General features: G+C 35.5%; 1 protein-coding gene across 3 annotated transcripts in view; it reads left to right on the top strand.

Moving 5' to 3' along the window:
• Window positions 1-25,417, top strand: part of KHDRBS2 (KH RNA binding domain containing, signal transduction associated 2) — a 573,339-nt gene that overhangs the window by 526,023 nt on the left and 21,899 nt on the right. For all 3 annotated transcript variants that reach the window (XR_012381941.1, XM_025890538.2, XM_073905157.1), the window contains exon 7: window positions 1,776-1,858. Coding sequence is in view for 2 of the 3 variants with exons in the window: in XM_025890538.2 (XP_025746323.1) it covers window positions 1,776-1,858 (83 nt within the window). In the remaining variant the exon portion in view is untranslated. The remainder of the gene's footprint in view (window positions 1-1,775; window positions 1,859-25,417) is intronic.

Raw genomic sequence — 25,417 nt, 5'->3', positions numbered from 1 at the left:
TAGAAGAAACAAAAAGTATATGAGAATAAAAAAAGAATTGTATTAATCTATTTGGATCTTTAGTAAATAGTATTTATTATTGAATTATAGTGTAGATACTGACTACTTAACAAAAGTAATGATAAAACTATATTTAAAGTGTAGGGGGAAATGTAGGGAAGAGTCTATAACAAAACTAAATCCTTAATAACCTGAATGGCTAGTCAATAGAAAATAATTAAAGTTCATAAATCAGCAACATTAATTTAATCATATTACTTAATAACATAAAAATACTAGAATAATAGATGAAAAGGCTTAAAGAGAACTGAGGGTTAGAGAGAGACAAGGAAAGGAAGTGCTGTTTTTTGTGCATAAATCCTTTAGTACTATTTTAAAATAATCTTATATGTTGAAATTAACTTTAGAATATTTAATTTTTTAACTTAATAGGAATTGAATTAGAATAGTCAAAGATCAAATGGAGAAATGATCCCATAGTGCAGAGCAAAAATATGATGAAGTGAAAACCATAAGTGGAAGAATAGAAGAAATTAAAGTCAGACTCAGTAAACCTCATATATAAATAATAGCATTATATAAACGATAAACCAGATGGAGAAGTCATAAATAATATTTTAAAAACGTTCTTAGGTTGATGAAAAATACTAGTTTTCAGATTAAATGGGCTCAAAGATCTTAGTCAAGACTGATGTGGAAACTTTTATAGCTACATATTTTTTGTTTAAATTTTTGAACACAATAGAGAGATTTATAAGCCTCCAGACTGAAATGAAGTTATGAATTGGTGGGATGGGATGGAAGTGCATCCCAGGGAAAGACACACCAGCAAAGGCCCAGAGGCAGAAAAACTAAAGGTTTTTTTCAGAAGTAGGGAGTAGTTGAGGTGGAGGGCTAGGGTTTAGAGTAGAGTCAGTGACCACAAAGGGAAATAAAGGTAAATCTCTCACACAGTGATTGATAACTGGATTGTACAGCTGCTAGCTTGCTTTCACAGTCTGCAATGACAAATCTGCATTAGCGTTGGTAGCGTTAATTTAGTCAGGTAATCAAACTCACCACCAACAACATTTTTTTTATGAGATTTAAAAACTGTAGAATGCACAACAAAATAAAGGCTCTTTATGTAGTTTCTTTCTTTTTTTCTCTTCCCTTCTTTCCTGCCTCCTATGCTCCCCCAATCCTTCCCTCCAGCCCTTCTTTCCATCCCTTCTCAACTTCCCTTCCTTCCTTCCCTCCTTTTCTTTCTTCTTTCCCTTTTTCTTTTTTCTCCTTTCTTTTTTGTTTGTTTTGCAATGATGACTATATGTTTTTTATTGGAAGTTGACCACAATTTAAGGATCCTGAATTTTATAGTTTCAATCATAATTATGATTATTATCAGGGGAAAAAAAAACCTAGTGGGGCTGTAACCAATATGTTAACACCACCATGATGTTAGCACACTATCTAACCATAATATTTTCAAAAGAAAATTTATTTTTAACTTCTTATAGTTTTCATTAGTATTGATCAAAATTCTAGATAAATTGTAGAGTAGGTATTGCTACTTTAATGATATGCTGAAGCTTAATTATTAAACATTAATATCTGGTCCATGAAATATTAGTCAAGGTTATGAAGAAATTATTAGTCTAGTAAAATCTGATGCAGAGTAACTAACCAAACGTAAAAACTAAATTAAGGTCACATCACATAAAATCTCATTAAGCCAAACCAGATCTAAGTTAATCAAGTTGATTGCTAATAGGTCTTTCTACCATTTTCTGCCTCAGGGGTATGATGATGGCTACGGGGGTGAATATGATGACCAGACCTATGAGACTTACGATAACAGCTATGCCACCCAAACGCAAAGGTAAGGCATTTGCTGTCTAAAGCATCCTTCTCAGGATTATTTCTAATCCTGCTATTTTGTCTCTTGTATATGAGTTCCAGTTCTATTATGTGAGAGTTTCTAGCAGTGGTTTTTCTCCATTGTCTTTCTGAATTATTAAGTTGTTTACTAGACTGAGAAGTAAAAGATAATAATCTTGCAATTGTTAATGATAGCAGTGTGTTATTTTAAGACTAGATGATTATCATAACTAATATACTCATTAAGTAAGCTTGTATTTAACAAAATACTGTTACTTTTGGAGATTATTTTAATAAATTCATAATTAACACAGCAATGAAAAACAAGGCACTTGTTCAATGAAGCTTTTTCCCCTAAAATGTAATTTTTATTTATAAAACAAAAGATATATGAATGTTATTGGTGTTCCTTCTGAAAAGGAAAATTTGTAAAACATCCTATGGAACGAATAATTCCTTTCCTTTCTTGATGGATCGCTAAATGGTTGTTGACTGTATCTTTTCAGATTGATCAGATTTTGAGATATCAATGAATTTTTACTTTTTAAAGTCAAATTTTTTGAGGTAGTGTTTACGTATAGTAAATTTTGCCCATTTAGGGTACAGAGTTTTTAATGAGTTTGACAAATGCAAACTATCATGCGACCATGAAATTGGTCAAAATTAAGTTTTAGGGCAATTTAGTCAACCTGAAATGTTTCCTTATCGCCCTATAGAAACAACTTTTCTCCCTCCCAGGCCTTGGAAACCACAACCAGTTTTTTGCCATTACAATTTTGACTTTTTTAGAATGTCATATAAGTAGAACAGATACAATATGTCACCTTTTCATCTGGCTTCTATACATATAATGATGTATTTGATATTTATTCATTCGTGTTGTTATGTGTATCAGTGTTTTCTTCCTTTTTATTACTATGTAGTGTTTCATTGTAAGGATGTACCACAGTTACTTCATTCACCAGTTGAAGGACAAAAGATTCTTCCTTTTTTTTCTGCAATTATGAATAAAATTATCATTAACCAAATGCATTCTTGAAAAATCTATCTCCCAAATATTTTTTCTGAAAAAAAGTTACAATTTTCATGGGAAAGTAGGAGGAGTCATAGGATAGTTAAATGATTCTCCCCTATATGTGACTGACAAAAACCAATAGAACTAATTGTCACAAAATCATTACTGCATTAACCATTTATTGACCAACTTTATTGGGACCCAAAGAGATCTAGATGCTTCATTAAGTAATATCTGGAGGAGAGGAGGTGACAAAGAAAGAAACAACTTTAAGCTCATTATAGAGTGGAGGAAATTTGCATGTAATGCATAAGTGTGCATTTTGCATGACCAGAAGGACAGCCTAGTAAAGGAGTGAAGGGCAATTCTACTTAGAATACTGTAGGCAATTAGGAAAAAGATGGGTGTGAACTAATATCTCCAAAGCTAAGCATAACATATCATTAGGAAAATGACCATTTTCAACTTTGAGTAAGTGGTGAATTGGTACTATGTTAAATAGAAAAGCCATCATGAGCTAACAGTGTATACTGTGGGTGATATCTTAGTAGTCCCAATTACATACTGAAACAGCACAATTATTTAGGATGGGGGAAAGTTTTGCATCATCACAGACACTGAATATTGTATGCAAATTGGCTACATATTTAAAGTATCTGCTAATATTTTCAAATTGTAAGTTCATCATTATATATTAATGCATAAAAATGGTGAAAATAAAGTACTTTAGCTTGTTTCAGAAACTATTTGGTAGAAAAAAAAAGATTACCACACACTAAAAACACAACTAGAATAGAGTAAAACGATTTCTTGATTTAGCTTTATAGAGATCTACATTCAGCTGATATTTTGGAATAGTTTTCTGAAAGTGAGGGACTTTTTGCATCTTTCTTCTGGTAAGACTTAAATGGGCTTAACTAACCCTAAGAGACAAGGAAGAAGAAAAAAAATGGGAGATTAGGATAATTTATTTTTGAATATTTCCGAAGTGAATATTAGAATAATTGAACATAATTATGCATAAAAAATAACAGAATAATTTCAGAAAAAATTGTCTTGTTTTAATGAAGCATAATTTATATGTAAAAAGATACTTTCTATGCTCTTCTCCTACCTTCTCTTTTTCCTTTCCTAACTATTCCATTTTCCATGGCTAAATTCATCCCATTCTCCTAGGCCCAGCTCAAAGCCAACTCTTACAAAAAGTTTTTCCATAATCCTTTATTTGGGAATAACCTGTTTTTGCTCTAAATTTCAATAGCACCATATCTTTATTTCTCTATGGCTCTTTCTCTCTCTGTCCTACAGTGGGATCAATTGTGTACATGTTACTTATCACTCTTACTTTCCTAGAATCCTTGTCTGATACCCTCATGTCCCTCACAGTAGCTAGTGTTGAGTCTTTTATAGGATATGTATTGAATAGATGATTGTTGAATACATGAAAGTCAGACTTAATGTGTACCTACACTGTGAAGATATAAAGTAAGAGCATCTCTTCCCTCAAGGAGAATACAATATGCAGAATTCTATTTATTATATTTGTTGACAAAATATTTATACGTTTCTGAGCTATCTTAGTGCTAAACCAGAGTAAAGAAATCAGGTAATGAAATTAATTAAAATGATACTAATATTCTCCAAAAAAATGATATTAATATTCTCTATTGCAATAATTATAAAATATCTATTTTGGTCAAAACATGGCCTCAATACTCAGAATTTCTGGCACCCTAGAGGTTCTTAGTAAAGATTTGTTGAATAAATGAACAAAAGAGAAATGAATGCATTAATGAATGAATGAAATTAACAATATTATTTCAGAAAATTGTGAGGAAGAATTTTTAAATATAGTACCAATTTGTAATAGAAGTAGATAAATACTGAGAAAATTCATGACATATGTATTAAATCCCTATATTTAGATTATTTCTATTGATCCAACTATGCCAGCAGAAGGTAATATTAGCAGTTAAGTTAAATAAGCACTTATTAAATGCTTATACATGTCAGAGAGTATACTCACCACATACAGTGACAATACTTATTTAAAAAATTTTTAAATATATTTTAGTATTTGCCCCTAACAATTTGTTTGAGGAGTCATTTGCAAGCTGTTATATATTTAAATAAATATAAGTGAAACAACTATAGAGTAACCAAGTATTAGACGTTAGAAGTGAGAGAAAGTTCATTTTTTATAAGAATCAGTCTAGAACTGTTTTTTTTTTTCCCAAGTGGTGGCTCTTTAATTGGGTTAAAAGTATGATTTGGATATATGGAGGAAAATGGGAGAAAGTTTCTAAAGTGGAATAAAGAGAAATATATGAGCATAAAACATCTCCATCATTTACAAAAAATATGAATAATATTTTGGCACTGTCATGGTCAAAATCGGAAGAAATTCCAATTTAGAAGCTGAAGGTACAACACTAAAATATGTGTGACTTAGCAGAACTGATATAAAAAATGAAAATCTTTAGAGAAAATGGTCTTTAAATGACTAGTTAGTCAGCACAGGTGAAGACAGAATTTGTGGAAATTATAAAGTAGAATCTGGCAGGTACCTAAATGGAATAATTATATCATCTTCAATAAAGAGTCTAAGAGAAGTTCACAAGGTAACAACCCTAAAAAGGTTCACCTGGAGTTCAGAAGCTATAACAACTTTAATTAATCCCCAGTTGTCTTGTAAGGTGTCGTTAGTTCTGGAAATTTTCAAATGGATCAGAAGAGGGACTTCTCTAAAGATTCCTTAGGAGGCATCTCAACATAATGACATTATTAAGGACTGGTAAAGATGATGATGATATGAGGGGTCTTAGACCATCTTTTTCTCTTGCTCTGTGTCAATGAGGATAAAAAGTTTAAAAAATGGATTGATGAGCTTATTATGCAAGCTTTAAATTGCAGGACTAGTATTGCAGTTTCCAGGGGAACTCAATTATTTGAAGTCTTTGGCTTAAGACAAGTTACATCCTATTATTAACAACTTTAATTGGACTAAATATTAAATTCTGTCCATGTTCTGATACACCATTTTTTATGTACTCCTCAAAGTCATTAACGTTTTCAGAGATCAATCTTCTGAAATTATATAAATTCATGTATGTTTTACATGTGTATTTGTTGATTTTTTACTAGGGTTAATTTTGATAACTAAACTACTTGCCTAAGTAGTCAATTCGTATTTAAAAATACGCAACAAAATACCTTTTATAAGACTTCAATAAGAAAACATATTTTACATATTTATATATGTCACATCGTTTTACCAACAAATTGACTTTTCCCAGCGCCCAAATTTTCAGCAAGAACCTATACCAAACTAGGGGCGCCTGGGTGGCTCAGTCGTTAAGCGTCTGCCTTCGGCTCAGGTCATGATCCCAGGGTCCTAGGATCGAGCCCCGCATCGGGCTCCCTGCTCCGTGGGAAGGCTGCTTCTCCCTCTCCCACTCCCCCTGTTCCCTCTCTCGCTGTCTCTCTCCGTCAAATAAATAAATAAAATCTTAAAAAAAAAATTGCCACATTTAAAAAAAAAAAAGAACCTATACCAAAGCCATAGATGTAGAAAAAAAGTTACTGACATATACCTAGATTGAAACAGTAATATTGCAAATGAAAATCAAAAGACCAATTTTGATCGATTCTAATGACAATTTAATTTGGATGTGACATGTTAAGAAACTATAATTTTTCAGTGTAAAACTTTAACTGCAGATTGGTATAATAGGCAAAATATAAAAATGGAAGACTTTGCTTTCCTTAAATCATGAATCAGGTAAGGAATTCGCTAGGAAAAGAATCTTCTTTTCTGTAAATTACAAAGGAATGAGCTAGGAGAGCGAATATACATCTCTTTCTGATATATAGGTTCCCAATGTTGATCACTTTTTGAATATCTGTACAGCCAGGGTCTATGCAGTAGGAAAAAAATGCCACTCTTAAATTAGGATAATTTGAGGAGAATTTAATACAGGAACTCTCCTCAGTGGCAGAGTGCAGGGAAACCATAAGGGACAGTGCAATGCCCTGGCACTAGGATCCCTGGGGCAAGGTGTTTGTCACCAACATTAGGATTGAAAGGAGACAGAGAAAGTGGTTTGGAGAGGCCTCCTGATAGGAGCTGAGGCTTTCGATTCAGAATGGGAGCCATGGCCATTCTGCAAAGAGAGAGCTCAGGGAGTTAATGCCCTGACCTCACTCTCCTCCCTCCTTCCAGTTTCCCACATTTGCTCCCATTGGCTGAACCCACTAAGAGGCAGAGGCCAAGAATCCTAGTAGATGGCACCACTGTTAGACATCCCCAGAGCAGGCTGGAGGGAAGAGTGGGAAGGCAAATGGAAGTGGGGAGTGGGAAATGAAGTGGGAAGGCAAATGGAAGTGGGGAGTGGGAAATGAAGTGGGAAGGCAAATGGAAGTGGGAAGTGGGAAATGAAGTGGGAAGGCAAATGGAAGTGGGAAGTGGGAAATGAAGTGGGAAGGCAAAGGGAAGAGAGGCAGCACAACATCCAAAAACTGTATCAGACCCCAACAACTAGTAATTGTATATATTAGTGTCAGTTGCATGAAGATATAAATAATGAATTTATTGAACTGTCATGGAAACAGTAATGCCTTTAAATGCATTTGTATTTTATTAATGAGAAAACATCTATGAACTAAAAAAGACTCATTCAATACTTGCAGTAACATCTGAGGTGGGAAAAAAACCAAAGCTTAAAAATGTCAAGTGATTTTCCCAAGTTTATTCAAGTAGTAAATGTTGGATTCAAAATCATATCAGCTAACTCCAGAGGCCTTAGACATAAAGACTAATAAATAGTATCTGGAAATCTAAATCAATTCATTGAGTCAACAGATTTCTGTTATTATCTGAACAAGCCACAGAGAATATGCATTTAATATAATAAGAATGTAGTAAGTTATTTGCATGTTTTTTGAAAGGTTCTGACCAAAGGACAAATTCAAGCAAGAAAAAAAATGCAATTTACCTATTAACTATTGTTTTTAGGCTATAAATGTAATGCAAGCCCTTGTGTTTGATACTAAGAGTCTACAGAAACCCTTCTAATGAAAACTTAAGTGTAAGTCATTGCAGTTATCCAGTAATTTAATAAAAGTTATCATATTAAGTATATAACAGCTTGTCCTATTCATTTAAGTGGTACTATTCAGTATAAAATGACTCACTCTCATTTTGTAATTCAATTCTATTATGTTTCAAACTATAGTCAATGATGAGATTGAATTTACAGAAGGTTATTGGATTTGAGATCTTTTTCCACAGTTATTCTACAAGTTAGTTGTATTTTTCATGCCATCAACAGACCTCTGCATACATGAACAGTGGATTGGGTATTGTCTGGATTTACTTTAACAAAGAGAGATTCCAGCTCTTGATACACACTTTTTTTTTGTCCTTATCTGGAATACTTATTTTAGGCATCTAGGATACTTGCTGTTGATTTTAGGAAAGGAACAATGTGTTTTCTCAAGTTATTCATTATATATTTATTGTATTTGATTTTTTATTACTGAGGGTTAATTTTGATAACTAAACTACTTGCCCAAGTAGTCAATTCGTATTTAAAAATATGCAGTAAAATACCTTTTATAAGACTTCAATAAGAAAAGCTAGAAAACGATTTTCCCTAGTCATTTGAATGACAAGTCTCCCAAGAAAACTTAAGGAAGTGTCCCAGTTAGTAACTGAAACCTCTTTAATCATTTACTGAGATCCGGTTATGTCAGTAGTCAGTCATTTCTTCTCAGCAGATTACTTTAGAACTGGAGACACCCCCCAAAAGGAAACAGGAAAGTACTGGGCAAACCATATGCAATCAGAGCTTCAGAAATGGGAACTGTTAGATCATCTTAGACTCTTGAAGAACCTGATGTGTTGCAAAAAGCCTAATATTAAGGCCACTTAAAGAGTCTAAGGTGAAATTCTGGCCTCAGTGGTTGTTAAAGATACTTAACTCCACCAAAAGAAAAAACATACATAACAGATAGTTATCAACATATTTAGGGGTCATAAATGTTCATGAGTGTATATAATTGTCACGGTGCAACAATAAGGAGTGGTGGAGACTGCAGCAAACTGGAAAACGTTTGCTCTGTTGAAAGCAACTTCAAGTTTAGGATACTGTGGCCATATAGTTCATGTAGAGTAAAGGGCCCAGGGGAGCTAGATCTTCTTTTATCCCCGAAGAAAACCTGTTTTCCGGTTATTATTGCTGTATAACAAACCATCCCAAAAACAAGTGGTATAAAATAACCATCTTTGGGGCACCTGGGTGACTCAGTCATTAAGCATCTGCCTTTGGCTCCGGTCATGGTCCCAGGGTCCTGGGATTGAGCCCCACACTGGGCTCCCTGCTTGGCGGGAGGCCTGCTTTCCCTCTCCCACTCCCCCTGCTTGTGTTCCCTCACTGTCTCTCTCTCTGTCAAATAAATAAAAACAAAATCTTTTTAAAAAATTTTTAAAAATTTTATTATGTTCTCTTATACTTGAGGATTTTGTGTATCAGGAATTCTAACAAAGCATAGCAGAGGTGATTGGCTTCTTCTCCTCTATGTCTGGAGCCTTAGCAAGAAGGCTCAAAAGGTAAGGATAACTCAATGGCTGGGGTGTGGAATCATCTGGAGATTCTTCTCTCATCTACCTGGCAGTTGATGCTGGATGTCAGCTGATATCTAAACTGGGGCTGCTGCTTGGGATGCTCATGTAGAACTCCATGTTGCTTGGGCTTCGTCACAGCATGGCAGCTGAGAGCACCAGATATGAGTACCCCAAAGAACAAAACAGAAGCTGCATTGCCTTTCATGACTTAGCCTCAGTCTGTTAGTTATAAGTAAGTTATATGTCCAGCCAGATTCAAGACAAAGCATCTTAGACCTCACCCCTGGCATGAGGAACTGGCATGGTTCAAGGATGGAAAATTGTATTGTGGATGTTTTTGGAAAATATAACTTGCCACATCAGTTTTTCAGAGCAATACTCTGATTTTTAGACATTGGCAACTAATTTTTGAAAGTTAAACACTCTAGAGATTAAACCAAATATATCTGTAGGTAGCCATAGTCACTGTTTTCTTAAATTCTGTTCCATAAATAAGCAAAATAGAGAATAAGTCAGTATCCAGAAAATGCTTCCGAGAACATGGAATTAAGGAGTCCTTCCAAATGGCTATTTGAGGGCACTCTATGGATTGTGAAGGATGTCCCGAAATCCAGGTATGGACTGTTTGGAGACAATTAGAGAAGAAGATGGACATGCAAATAGACATGTAACATGTGATGAGCACTGTGCTAGAAGGCTGTGCCAGAGTTTATGAGAGAACATAGGCGGCCATCGAGTAGAGGGTTATGAGAAAGTACAGAAGTTTCTTAAAAAGAGCTGATGCCCAGCTGTGATTTAACTGGGTAAATAAAATTTAGCCAGGCAAAGCTATGTACAGACAAAGAAAGGAGAATATAATTCATTACCAAAGAACTGCATGTCCTTCAGGTGAATCAAATTATAAGATACTTAGGAGTGGTAGGGAAGTTATCTGAAATGATAGGAAAGGAACAGGAAGGCCTGGATATAGCACTCCCATGTAAGAAAAGAATGATTTTTGGATAGAGTTAGAGGTTGTCATTGTATCTAGAAGTTGGTAAAGCCGAACTCGTCTTTGGTGAAAATTATGATCATCCTTTTTTTTTGCATCAGCCTGATTTGCTCATTTGAGCTCAGCAAGTTCTCTATTAGTTGCTATTCCATCCTTTTTCTGAATGATCTGTCTGCATTTCCATTGCTTTCTTTGGTTTCTGAATCAATTTGCACTTAAAAACAAAACAAAATAAAAAAACCCCCAAAACCTCCAGGTCTTACTTTTTTGCAGCTCAACACTGGTAATGAGAGAAGGGAGGTATTTTTCTTGAAACACCTGTGGTCAAGATGGGAAATATGGACTTTGTGATCTTTAAATTGTAGAGTGGGGGGAAAAAAAGACACTCTAGCTCCTCGGGGTACCTCAGAAAGGGGACAGAATTTATCTCAGATGCATATGGAATAGAGCCAAAATAAGATACACATATCAGTAATTCTCCATAATTAGATTTCCCATTATAATTATCTCAAAATCCTATTTTACTGTTTCATTAAGTTTATTATTTATTAAGGGCCTGCTATTTTCTAGGCGCTAGGAGAATAGTGAACTCTATGATACATTTAAGTACAGGATCACAATTCTGTAAGTAACAATACTGTGGACCAGATGCTTCATATTCAGAATTGTTTATATTTTATAAGCGCAGTACAATGCATATATTATTACTGCATCTGGGCCAAAAATATATATTAATATTATTGTATTGAAATAAATGAGTAACTATAGTAGGCAGGACATAAATAGCTATAAATAGTTTAACATTTTAGGTAAGAATTTTGTTGCCTAATGATTTCAGACGCCCAATTTAAGAAAAAAAAATTTGGTTTCAGAGTTGTTGAATTTAGAATTCAAGTATAAATAATCGTGGATTTGTATTATATAATATTCAGTAAGACTGAATTATAGAAGATGTGTGAAAGAAGCAAGAGAAGAGTCTGAAGGGCTAGTCAGGGAACACTTGACCATTTCTAAAGGAAGAAAGTTTCTAATAAAAATAATAACCATAATACAGAGCAGCTACTATATGCAGAGGCCTATATTAGGTACTTTATAACATGATCATATGAGGTAAATAGTTTTATCCTCATATTACAAATAAAGGAACTAGGTTTAAAATGTTTACTTTGCCCAGGACTAGACAAGGTTTGAACTGTCCAATTCCAAAGACTGGGCACTTTGTACTAATACCATATTCCTTCCCAAACACTTTATTTTGTTTTTTAACATCTCAGCTTATTAGGAAACTCCTAAGTTGAAGTAATATCTTCTCCACTTATATACATTGAACAGTAATCAGCTTGTCAAGCTACACATAATAAATCTAGTTTTGTTCCACCTATCAGCTTTTCTTTATGAAGATAATGTCCTTCTATAAATATGCAGAATGTGATAGAGTGCATTCTTAGCTACAATTCTTCATCCTCCGCCCCCGTGTGTGATTGTTCAGTATCTCTTACAAAAGATGTAGATTGTTTTCCTGACTTCTCACTATTCCATATCCAGCTTTGACTAATAGAATAATGTCACATCTTAAGCCTATACATTAAGAGGACTATGCATTTCCCATTTGCTCTCTTGCTGTTGCCATGAGAAGAGCTTCACTAGGTAGCTATTGAGCCCTTAGTCTGAGTTCCGTAATGAACACATGGGCAGTCCAAACCTCAAGGCCAAGCCCAATTCCATCCAAAAAAAAAATTCCATTTTTTTTTTTTTAAACAGACAAGCACAGAGTCACTATTGCGGTTAGAAGTTGGCAGCATGGGAAAAGGGAGGAACAGGTGGGGAATTGGGGTGTCGCTAAAAAAATACAGGCCCCCCCAAACTGGAGTGCCTGTGGGGAACTTGGTCTGCTTCAACCCAAGAGAAATCAGAAGATCAAAAGCAGTTTGGGAAGGCCAGAACCGTCAGGGGTGGAGGGAGGAGGAAGGTCCAGGGGGTGAGGGGGGGCTGTGCCCAGTGATCCTAGCCTAGATTAGCAAACCTCTAGCTGAACAAAAACATGTGACTTAAAGAATTGTCTGTTATATGATAATAATATTTTGTGATTGTTTGTTAAACAACATTATTGTACCAGTAACAAGCCAGTGTCCAGGATCAGTGCCCACATAGACGGTTTTCCTCAACTGTTCTTGGTTCATCATGACTCCCATTTCACTAAATACCCTACTGTTCTCTCATAAAACCACTCCAGTTGTCCAAGTGTCCATTCTGAAGTGTGGCACAATGATCTTGAGGTACATTATATCAGATGACAGTTGACTGGTGCAAAGATACAGCATTATTATATCCTGTGTAATAATGCTTCTTACTTTATGGTACTTCAACAGCATCCTGCCATGTGGTTTCCTTTTTTTTTTTTTTTTTTAAGATTTTACTTATTTGAGAGAGAAACAGAGATAGAGCACAAGTGGGGAGGAGAGGGAGAAGCAGGCTCCCTGCTGAGCAGGGAGCCCCATGTGGGACTCGATCCCAGGACCCTGAGATCATGACCTGAGCTGAAGACAGATGCTTAACCAACTGAGCCACCCAGGAGCCCCTACCATGTGGTTTTATTAAGTGCTGTGTCACATTAGTGGGTTTTATTGAATTTGTTTTCAACTGAAAAGCTAGTTTCTTCCTAAATGAACTTCTGTCAAGCTAGTTCTAACACAATCCTGCATGTTTGCAATTGATTTTTTAACCTAAACGCAGAAATGTACATTTATCTCTGTGACATTTCACCTATTGTTGATTTGGAACTACTTTTTTGGAATAGTAATTCTTAAAACCAGAATAGTAGTTATACATCTTAGTGTATCTTATATTTCTTTATCAAATACCTTTCAGAAAATTTTTTTAGAAAAATAGAGTACCAAGGACATAGCTCAGGAGCAACCTTTAAATTGACATTGACCACTAATTAAAATTCTGTGAGAACAGTCGTAAACATAGCCACAAATCTACTTGGCTGTACTGTCAGGCAGCTTAGAAATTATTCACAAAGAAATTACATAGTATTTTAAAACTACTCATTCATTTACTCAAAGAGCATTCATTGAATGTCACTATTCTGCACCTACATATTCAAAGCAAATAAGGCAGAGCCTGGATGTTGATTTATTCACAATTAGTGCACATTTGTGTGTGTGTGTGTGTGTGTGTGTGTGTGTTTTGTTTTTGTTGTTTTGTTTTGTTTACGAAATATGATCCTGGACTTCTGTATAAGAACCACTGCAAATGAAATTATAGATCTTGGGGCCCCCGCTGAGGCCAGCTGATTTAGAATCTGAAGAATGGGGGGCTCAGGAATCTGTATTTTTGGCACAGTATCCTTGTGATGCTTATGAACACTAGCTACTGAGAGCCATTGTGCTAGAGGAAGAGACAGATTTTAAAGAACATTCTGGAACAATGAGAGCTGTTCTACATGAAGATGTCAACAAGGTCTTATAGAATGCAAGTGGGAAGGGGTAACACCTTACCTGGTAATGCTTTAATAAGAAGCCAACCATTGAGTGGATCCCAAAAGGATAATGGATACCTTCTTAGGTGAAGAAGTAGAGGAAGTTCCATCTAAATAGAAGGATGCCATGGTGAGAGGCATGGGGCCATGAAAGGATTCATGAATTGGAAGACATTCTATTATGTTGGGGTGTGGGGTTTGGTAATAGGGGGAGTGACAGGGGAAAGGCTGGGGAGGTCATAAGAATGTAGATAGAAAAGGGACTTGTATGCCATACTAAGGAATTAGCATTCACAGTCAGGATTAGAGAAAAGAGAAACATGAAAATACACAATTACAATTCAGTTCATAGCATGCCATAGTGGTGGTGTACGGAGACACAGCCTCACCTGATTTAAGTTATATTTTGAGAGTTTTTGGAAGAATGTGGCTTTGTTTCCTCACATAAAAGAATTTATCAAAACAGAATCACTGTTATTAATTCATATATTCTTTCCCCAGACTTGGTTTTATTTGTTTAAATTTCCCAAGTCTGGTGCATGAAAACAATCCTTTAATAAGTAAAAAGTGGTTCTGGAATATTATGCAACAGAGGTGAGATTCCATCTATGTTTGAGTGGGGAAGAATATAAATTACCGTTAACACATAGTCATAGTGCAGCTGGCACCAATGAATTCAGTTTCAAAGTCAACTAGATTAGAGTATTGAAATAATTAGAAATTATACTGATGTTTACAGCACTGAAATCTTACTGATACTCATGAATTATGACTCAGCCAAAAAGATAATGTGTATACAGTTGGAATTATGTCCATTTCAAACTAGGGTTCAGTAGCTTCTATGTACTTGTACCAAAAGCATGTAACAGTTCATTTAATAATGTCATGTGTCACTGAGCCTAATTAATCAGTCAGTTGAAGGTCTTATTTATAGAAAATAATTGCTATGTTCTAATGATAATTCCATGCAATAAAATAGAAGATTAATGTTTTTGTTATAAAATTGCTCACCCTTCATTTATGTAATAAAGGGTCAAAGTAAGCAAAAAAAAAAAAATACAAGCCAAATTGGAAACAAATAATTAAAGAGTGTCTATAAAAAGAGACCATTTTCAGAAGTGTATGTGCAGTGTTGAATCCAGACCAGCAAAAATATATCTAAATGTATTTCTCTCTCATTTGGAGCATGACGTTGCACTCTCAAAACACCCATTTTCTATAGAGTAGATCATTGCAAAGCTGATCATAATTCTACACTAGATGCCTTATATAGATCATCTATCTTGATCATTAATCTATGAGCAGAACAAATATGTCACTTCCCTCATGAATAATCAGCCTATTTTTCATCCTGTGAACATTAAATACATCAACTGAAACTTAAGAGGGCATGTATGGTATTTCATGTTTCAGAGTACTTCAAGAAGATGAAATCTCTTTCAGTATTGCAACCTTTATGAATATGAAAAAGAGGAGCTTTATGTCTAAACTTTATTGATTGAACAATTACCTGTTATTAATATTTACTGAGTGCCTGCTATGTACTAGGCACTTATCATGGGGCTGTCACGGGTTATTTCATCAATACTTGAGGTAAATATTATTATTTCCATATTAAAGGTGAAGAAACTGGAGTTCAGAGAGACTAAATGATTTGTCCAAGATGACACAGTCAATGAAAATGGAAAATAACAGCTTTCAATATTAAGTTCAAATACTTTTCTTTTTATATTCTATGTATCATTTTTAGAAAAAAAATACTTATTTTCCTCCAAATGGATCAGGGAATGGACTGTGGACCTTTTCTGACTCATAAGACTCTCACCTTTGAGTGAGAGACTTATATCTTTAACTTCTCAAAACAAATTGGCCAAGATAACTGCAAACGATTATCTCTCTCTCTCTCTCTCTCCCTATCCATCCAACCATCCATCCATTCATCCATCCATCCATCCATGTTTAATATATTTAATTTACTAGTTAATTTTGGAAGACACAAATTTATATTCTAGTTATACAAAAATACGGCCACTCTATAACACAATGCTTTTTGTGTAACACTATTGGTTGAACAGAGTGAATGAATGAATGAATGAATTTCAAAAATATTTTAAAACTATTCATGCAATCTTAAAGGAATTCCAAAGATACTTTAAAATTACATATGTATCTAAACCATTGATCTTTTCCCTTGTTAGAACTCTGAAAACTGCTGATATTAGAGCAGGGAAAGGGTATTTGCATTTTAGTTGAAATGCATACACATAAAAAGGAATGTATTTCAGGTAATATTTTTGAGCACACACACACGCAAAATTATCAACATATTTCAAAGTTTAAAAATATCTTAGGGTCACCTGGGTGGCTTAGTTGGTTAAGCATCCGACTCTTGATCTCAGCTTAGGTCTTGATATCAGGGTCATGAGTTCAAGCCCCATGTTGGGCTCCATGCTGAGCGTAGAGCTTAGTTTAAAATATACATATTTATATATTTTAAGAGAATTTCATTTCTTTAAAATTTGTTTTGATTATTTCTGTATTAGTAATATATAAGTTATGCAGTTGAGTTTGTTTCATATGGTTTCTTTTTATACCAAGTTTTTATTTACTAATGAATGTAATGATAGTGAATTCCCAACATGATCAAGCAAATTATCATATATGTGAACACTAATTTCTAGTATCAGAAAGGTTAGCTTGTATGTTTTAATTTTCCAAGTGCTCTCAGAATAAAGTCCAATTTCTAAATGGAAAAATTCTTGAATGGGAAATGAAATGTATAAGATATGAACATATAATGGTGCTTAAGTAATTTAAGCTATACATTTTTCATATTTAAATCTCTTATTAATTCCAATGGTATTGATATTTTTTACTTTACTCTCCAAGCATGAGATTAAGAATTTTAAACTATGCATAGGGGGAATTCACTCATAATTAGCAGTTATAGTATTTGTTTTTTTTCCTATGCTTTTACCTTATGATTGGATATATCATAATTGTGTTTTATATTTACCTGTTTTAATAATAATTCAGAATATTTCATTCCTAAACTCTTGAAACTAATTGGTAGCAGCCCAGTAAATATTATGAGACTTCACTTCTGTCTACTGTAGTATTAATCATGGCAGTGGATTCAGAGACCATCAGTCATTTGTACAATTTAGTAATAAAATTCAAACACATTTGGTTGCTTTTCAAATGTACCAGTGTGTTGCGATCATAATCTACACATGCTAGGTTTACAGCTTTCTTGTAAGTAGCACTTTCATGGAACTTTATGAAATTTAACAGAAGGATATGATCACCATACAAATGGATATAAAAATGAAGAACTACATGGAGAGCCTGGGTGGCTCAGTTGGTTAAGTGGCTGCCTTTGGCTCAGGTCATGATCCCAGGGTCCTAAGATCGAGCCCCGCATCAGGTTCCTTGTTCAGCAGGGAGCCTGCTACTCCCCCTGCTTGTGCTCACTCTCTCTCTCTCTCTCAAATAAATAAATAAAATCTTTAAAAGGACAGGAAGGAAGTTAGAAAAAAAAAAGAAAGAACTACCAATTTGCAATTTAAGGAGGGGAGCTGGAGGAAGAAAGAAAAGAAGAAAGAAAGAAAAAGAAGGAAAGAGAGAAAGAAAGAAAGAAAGAAAGAACAAACTACAAATTTGCAATTTAAAGATGGGAGCTGGGCTGAAAATTTATCTTTCCTTGACAAATATTTCTGGAACTACAGCATAAATGCACAACATAACAAGGTTTCAGCATAAATGCTTAAGAAAGCAAATTTTAAGAGTGTTTACTTAAGTGCTAAAAATAGTTGAGGGATGGTGCCTGGGTGGTGCAGTCAGTTAAGTGTCCGACTCTTTATTTCTGCTCGGGTCATGATCTCAGGGTCGTGAGATCGAGCCCGGTGTCTGGCTCCACTCTGGGTATGAAGCCTGCTTAAGAGTCTCTCTCTCTCTCTCCCTTCTCCCTCTGCCCCTCCCCACCCTGCTCACATGCTCTCTCTCTCTAAAAAATAAAAAATAGGTAGTTATAAATAATAATCCTTCATATTAGTACATTAATCAAGTCCGTTTATCCCTTCTTCTAAAATATTATTTTGTAGGTTTTTTTAAAAAAGATTTTGTTTATTTATTTGACAGAGAGAGAGAGACAGCGAGAGAGGGAACACAAGCAGGGGGGAGCAGTAGAGGGAGAGGGAGAAGCTGACTACCCACTGAGCAGGGAGCCCGGTGTTGGGCTCGATCCCAGGACTCTGAGATCATGACCTGAGCCGAAGGCAGACGCCTAACAACTGAGCCACCCAGGTGCCCCTATTTTGTAGTTTTTACCTTTCTTCAATTCAGAAAATAATGAGTGAAGCTTTAGTTAAAATTCATCCTCATCTAGTTGTCCAGCTTCATATACACAAATCTTCAGCTTACTCAAGAATCAAAAAGAAGTTGAAATGAAAGACAACATAGCATAAACTAAATGCAGCTAGAACTTGTGAATATGGGCCTTTTAATCTTTGGAGGACCACAACAAGCCGTGGTGTTCATAAAGTGTTTAATTGTCTCTGGTAATTTTTATATCCTACCAAAAGATTATGCAAAAATTAAGCAAAGTACGGATTTTTTTATAAATTGCATCCTCTATTTTTTCCCCACTTATACCAGTCTGGTTTGATTCTATGAACACCTCTTATGGAGCAGTGTTCTCATTTATATTATGGCCAGTGTGTCTCTTCGTAACAACTGAATGTCCAAAATGTTTCCTTTACAAGCTTGGTTAGTCTCAGTGACTCCTGAGCTAGTCTGCACCACCATCCGTGTGGTTTCTCCGGCCACATGAACACGAACACCAACTGCTAGATTGTGAAGCACTAGAGAAACTAAGTGTTGTTATGTCACAGGTGCTGGGAAAACAGCTTGATTATGGTGACGATATTATTTGGTTTCCTGGAATCCACTTTTCATCCTAACTTTTTCTACTGTGTTCACTGCCATTTCATTAGTTGTCTGAGGGAACTATCAGTCTGTTTCTGGTAAGATATTCCTCTATCCATCAAAAAAGAACTGGAATTTTCCATCTCTGATTTTTTTCTAGTTGTACAAATGACCATCAATAAATTAATCTGATGTTTTCCTGCCTCCTTTACTCCAATTATTTATATATTATTTTTTCCCAAATATTTATTAATGTCTATGGTCTTAACATGAAAAAGCCAAAATGTTGTGGAGAATTTTACTAATAATTAGATATTGTTTAATGAGTCATTGCAGCTAACATGTTCGATCCTGATTTTATATACATGCCGGTTCCTAGGAAAATCTCATCTGCTATAACCACCGGAGTAATTAAGTTCCAAATCACCAATAATTGTCATTTTAATTAACACTTCCACAATTGTCACAATGTGTTTAGATACCTTGATAGCTATATTTTCTAAATATAAATATAAGGATAACAGTGAACCAAAAATTAAATAACCAGGTTGTGTTTATACTGAATTCATTTGTCCACTTTTACTCACATTTCAACATTATTAAACAACAGATAAATGAAACTAATGTAATGAAATAGTAGCTTTCTGAAATAATGGCATGAAAAGCTTAGAGCCAACAGTACAGTTTACTTTCTCTAGCCAAATCATATATGTTTTAAAGTTGAAAAATAATATAACAATATATAAAAATCACAGATGAACTGGTCAGTTACATTGCTTTTAAACTTTTAATCTGAATTTCACTCATATCAGAAAATAAAAGTGTTTCATTTTTCACTGCTCCCATTGCTGTCAATATAACTAGACATCCCTTCTGAAGCATATACAAAGTTTTATAAAGATATTTATAGCAAAATGTTCTAAATTATTCATGTTCAAACACAATCATATCTTCTTGAATTCTTTTGTTCAATCACTTATTCATTCAACAAATATTTGCTGGATTTCTGTTCATCTTAAAGGGTTGCTTTAATTGCCAACTATATCATGGGTTATAGCTTCCTTAGTAAGGAGATCCACAATTCAGTGGCCCAAGTAAGAGAAAAGTTTATTTCCCTCACACATAATAAACATGGGCAAGTAGGTGGGCTCTGCTCCATGACACCATTTACGGATCCAGGCTAGTGGAATGCTATCTGTCTTAGTTTAGACTGCTATAACAGAATACCATACATGGGCTGGCTTATAAGCAGGAATTTATTTCCTACAGTCCTGGAGGCTGGAAGTCCCAGGTCAGGGTACCAGCATAGTTGGGTTTTGGTGAAAACCCTCTTCTGGACTGCAGACTTCTGTCCTCTTGTATCCTCACATGGTAGAAAGAGAACAAGAGAGCTCTCTGGGGTCCCCTTTTTAAGGGCACTAATCTTATTCATAAGGGCTCCACCCTCATGATCTAATTACTTCCCAAAGTCCCCACCTCCTAATACCACCACATGGGGGGCAGTTAAGATTTCAACGTATGAATTTGGGGAGACAAAAAGATTTAGTTTACCACACCATCACTGGCTTCAATCATTCACACTTCCAGCCAGTTACATAAAGGTTGAAAAGAAGCAGAGAACAAAGGACTTTACTTTTCACAGATCATTAAAAAATTTTTACACATCATTCTGTACCTGCCCACCCTAAAATATAAGGGAAACTAGGAAATGTAGTCCTGAGGTGGTCAGTCTCTCTTATGGAAAAAAAAAAAAAAGACAAATGGATTTTAGAGGGGAACAACTAGAAGTCTTCTATGTCCAACCCTCTAGTCATACAAATACAAGGGAATACCCTTCTTCTCATTAAAACAAAGATGCTTACCTTCTACCCAACAAAGAAAATCCAAGTTCAATTCCAATTACTGCAACCAGCTCAAAATCCAGAATCTCTGGGAAATATACAGACCAATGCATTAGGTCCTGATTCTTTGAAGTCTGGCAACCTATAAAAAATAAATCTTTCCTGCTTTCAACTTTCTTCCCCATACATAATACCCAATATAAGGTGGTGGAAAAGGAAGAGAATCACAATAGAAACTTTCATTGAGAAACACATAGACAATAAAAATTATAAAATCTTGACACGCAGACACCTAAACAACATTGAAATAATATTTTGGTTAGTGCATCTGGCAACCTTGGTTTTCTTTTATGGAGGTCATACCAGATTTACTAGAAGGTCTTCTTTATCCTAATCAATAAATGGTCTTATATCCATAGCCACACCTGAACTGAGTCAAGTACAGCATGCCATCATTAGGGACTTCAAAATTTTACAGCATGCTTCCTGACTGTACATGTTCAGGGACCTGAGGATTGTTTTAGGGATCATATATGGCAGTAAAGTCTAATGGGAAGAGATGAGGGCATTTTTGAACAACACTCATTATCTCTTCCCATTGGAATACAGAAACAGCTGAGTTCTCTAAACCTGTTAAGCCCCAAATTTCTGAACATTCTCTCATTTTAAATTATAGAACTGACACATAAATCAGGCAGAGATAATTTCTCTGAGCAAAGTTCTATTCACTTTTGTTTCTCCTGGAAAAATGGCCCATTCTTCTTTAAGCTCATGATGTTTGTAAACCTTTCTAAAAGCAGCAGGGTTATGAACAGCTGAGCTTTGTTCAGCTTTTTCCTGTAGTGTCAAAATATATGTAGCCCTATAACCTACTGTTCCAAGTTTTCACGGGCAATGGTATAACAAGGCTTATTTGCTTTCTACCTAACTGTATTTTTTTCCTTGCACTCTCCACTCTCCCACTAAGTTAATGCCCAATTTGGGGATTTTAATGGCAGTTCTACACGTCTACATACTCATTTCTTTGTTAGACTAAATTGTTGTAACAGAAAAGTCTACATACTCATTTCTTTGTTAGACTAAATTGTTGTAACAGAAAGATTCAAAGTTCAGTGGCTCAAATAAGATAAAAAAAATTTTTTTCACAACCATCCCTGAGGTCGGTAGTGATTTATAGTCAGTCTGCTCCAACATGATCATCTAGAGACAGAAGCTTCTCTAGTGTTGCAGCCTACGGATTCCTAAGGCACTCTTTCTTTGCATGGTAGCTGCTAGATCATCACTTTGAGTGCATTCTACCAACTGAGGAGGGGAGAGTGCACAAGTCCAAAATGAGGAGTTTGTCATTAAATCGGAAATAACCTTAAGGTTACTACCCTCCCATGTGTGCACTTCCCACGTTTCCTGACTCAGTCACAGGGCACATCTAGTTGTAAGGATAGCTGAGGAATGTATCCATTCACTGGGCAGCTATCTGTCCACGCAAAATGTTTTCCTATGGAAGATATGAGAAGTAATATTTGGACTAGCAAAGGTATGGACTCTGACAGAGTCCACTATGATTATTATCTATTATTTTGCATTATCTATTATTTTACAAATGTCTTCATGTCCTACTTTCCCCTTTTCAGAGTAGCTAAAAGTTAAAACTCCCTCTTAGTGTGTATGTATCATTTATGACCCACAATAACTGCAGTTGCTTCCTCATGGTCTCTCTCACTACTTTCTTCTTCCTGTCTCTTACCTTCATCAATTACAATTAAAATTGAAATCCAGTGAGAAACGTAGTTATGCCACTAGATAGTGTTTGGACCTAGTGGTCTCCATACAGCACCGTGAGAAACACAAGCAGGCTTTTTCAGGGAAAAATTATTGATTGTGACAAAGGGAGAGAGAAGCTGCTGTTAATGTCCTCAGTTTCTCTTCATCCCTCTAAATGGGAATGCTGCTTATTAAATTGTATTCTCATGACTGCCATTTCTTGATCACCCAGGGAATCAATGTAACAACTCACAGGAATTTGCTACATATCAGTGAGGGTTCTCAATTAGGTTATATCACTTCTATTAAGCTAAGGATGTGAAAGAAAAGATAAACACCCAGCCACTAGTCAATGGCCTTAGTCTCAGGGATGGGAAGAAAAACATATTGCCATGCATTTTTCCTAGATAATTTGTGTATGAACATTCTGGGCAATGAAGATTGGGCTCAGTAATCTTTTTTATTATTATTATGTTATGTTAATCACCATACATCACATCATTAGTTTTTGATGTAGTGTTCCATGATTCATTGTTTGCGTATAACAGCCAGTGCTCCATGCAGTACGTGCCCTCTTTAATACCCATCACCAGGCTAACCTATCCCCCCACATCCCTCCCCTATAGAACCCTCAGTTTGTTTTTCAGAGTCCATAGTCTCTCATGGTTCATCTCCCCCTCCAATTTCCCCCCCTTCATTCTTCCCTTCCTGCTATCTTCTTCTTTTTTTTTTTTTTAACATATAATATATTATTTGTTTCAGAGGTACAGGTCTGTGATTCAACAGTCTTACACAATTCACAGCATTCACCATAGCACATACCCTCCCCAATGTCTATCACCCAGACACTCCATCCCTCCTACCCCCCACCACTCCAGCAACCTTCATATCAGTGAGGTCATATGATACATGTCTTTCTCTGATTGACTTATTTTGTCAGCCTAATACCCTCCATTCCTTCCACAGCACTGCAAATGGCAAGATTTCATTCCTTTTGATGGCTGCATAATATTCCATTGTATATATATACCACATCTTCTTTACCCATTCATCTGTCGATGGACATCTTGGCTCTTTCCATAGTTTGGCTACTATAGACATTGCTGCTTTAAACATCGGGGTGCACGTACTCCTTCGGATCCCTACATTTGTATCTTTGGGGTAAATACCCAGTAGTGCAATTGCTGGATCGTAGGGCAGCTCTATTTTCAACTTTTTGAGGAACCTCCATACTGTTTTCCAGAGTGGCTGTACCAGCTTGCATTCCCACCAACAGTGTAGGAGGGTTCCCCTTTCTCCGCATCCCCACCAACATCTGTCATTTCCTGACTTGTTTTAATTTTAGCCATTCTGACTGATGTGAGGTGGTATCACACTGAGGTTTTGTTTTGGATTTCTCTGATACTGAGAGATGTTGAGCACTTTTTCATGTGTCTGTTGGCCATTTGGATGTCTTCTAGATAAGTGATACCATAAGACGAAACAACATTAGAATAACTGGGATCCCAGAAGAAGAAGAAAGAGAGGGGCAGAAGGTATATTGGACCAAATTATAGCAGAGAACTTCCCTAATTTGGGGAAGGAAACAGGCATCAAAATCCAGGAGGCACAGAGAACCCCTCTCAAAATCAATAAAAATAGGTCAACACCCCGACATCTAATAGTAAAACCTGCAAGTCTCAGAGACAAAGAGAAAATCCTGAAAGCAGCTCGGGACAAGAGATCTGTAACCTACAATGGTAGAAACATTAAATTGGCAACAGACCTATCCACAGAGAGGCTGGCAGGCCAGAAAGGACTGGCATGATATATTCAGAGCACCAAATGAGAAAAAGATGCAGCCAAGAATACTATATCCAGCGAGGCTGTCATTGAAAATAGAAGAAGAGATAAAAAGCTTCCAGGACAAATAAAAACTAAAGGAATTTGCAAACAGGAAACCAGCCCTACAAGAAATATTGAAAGGGCTCAGTAATCCTTTTATTTTTTCCAACTACTTTACACTAAAATTGAATTAATGCATTATCAGTTGCCTCCCAGAAAGATAAAGAGGGCCAAACTTCTCTCTGTCTCTCTTTTTCACCTCTAATACATAGACTTGTATTTTCTTTTTTACTTCTCTTTCCTTACTATCAGGGAAATCTGAAGTGTTTAATATAATGAGACCTATGAGATTTCCCTGAGGGATAATGACAACCACAAAATTTTAGGCTTTTGTATCTTTTCTTTCAACCTAACCCTTTGGTATCTATGGCCCACCCTCTCAGTCTTTATACAATTTTGGTATTTGATATTAAGCCATTTTCTCGCCACACTTTATATACTTAAAAGAAATTAGTAATCTTGACATAACTTACAAATTTATTACATATATAATATATAAATCAGAAATTAAGATTCAAGCTGAAGACGTAAAATGAAGGAGCTTATTTGAGGGAAAAATATAGGCTCTCATAAATTATCAAAGTGAATATATTAATATAAGTAGTTAATATTTATTCTGAGGACATCTCAGAAGCAACTGGAATGGTTGAAGGAGCAGGAAGTGGTCAACTGTGTTAAACGGTACTAATGTAAAATGAGGACCACGTCTTGACCACTAGATTTGAAATGTCAAGGTACTGACAAGAGCTGTATCAATGGAGACAACAGCCTGATTGGACTGGCTTCAAAAACCTCTATATAGAAGGAGAGGCAGTGAAAAGAGTGAACAGTTGCCTCTTTTCAAGAAATTTTGCCCGAAAGGGGCAGAGAAAGGAATAGTCATTAGAAGGAGATGTGGGGGTGAGGGAGGACTTTTTCGGGATGAGAGATATATGAAATGCATGGATGCTAATGAGAATGGTGCCTTAAAGGAGAAAACTGTTGGTGAAAGAGTGATGAGAATTGTAGTGAGGGAAGACTCGGCGTAACTTGA

Source organism: Callorhinus ursinus, unplaced genomic scaffold (genome assembly GCF_003265705.2).
Source record: "Callorhinus ursinus isolate GAN/ISIS: 27379988/994484 unplaced genomic scaffold, GSC_fseal_2.0 scaffold22, whole genome shotgun sequence".
Taxonomy (NCBI): Eukaryota; Metazoa; Chordata; class Mammalia; order Carnivora; family Otariidae; genus Callorhinus; species Callorhinus ursinus.
This window is presented reverse-complemented; position numbering and strand designations above follow the sequence as displayed.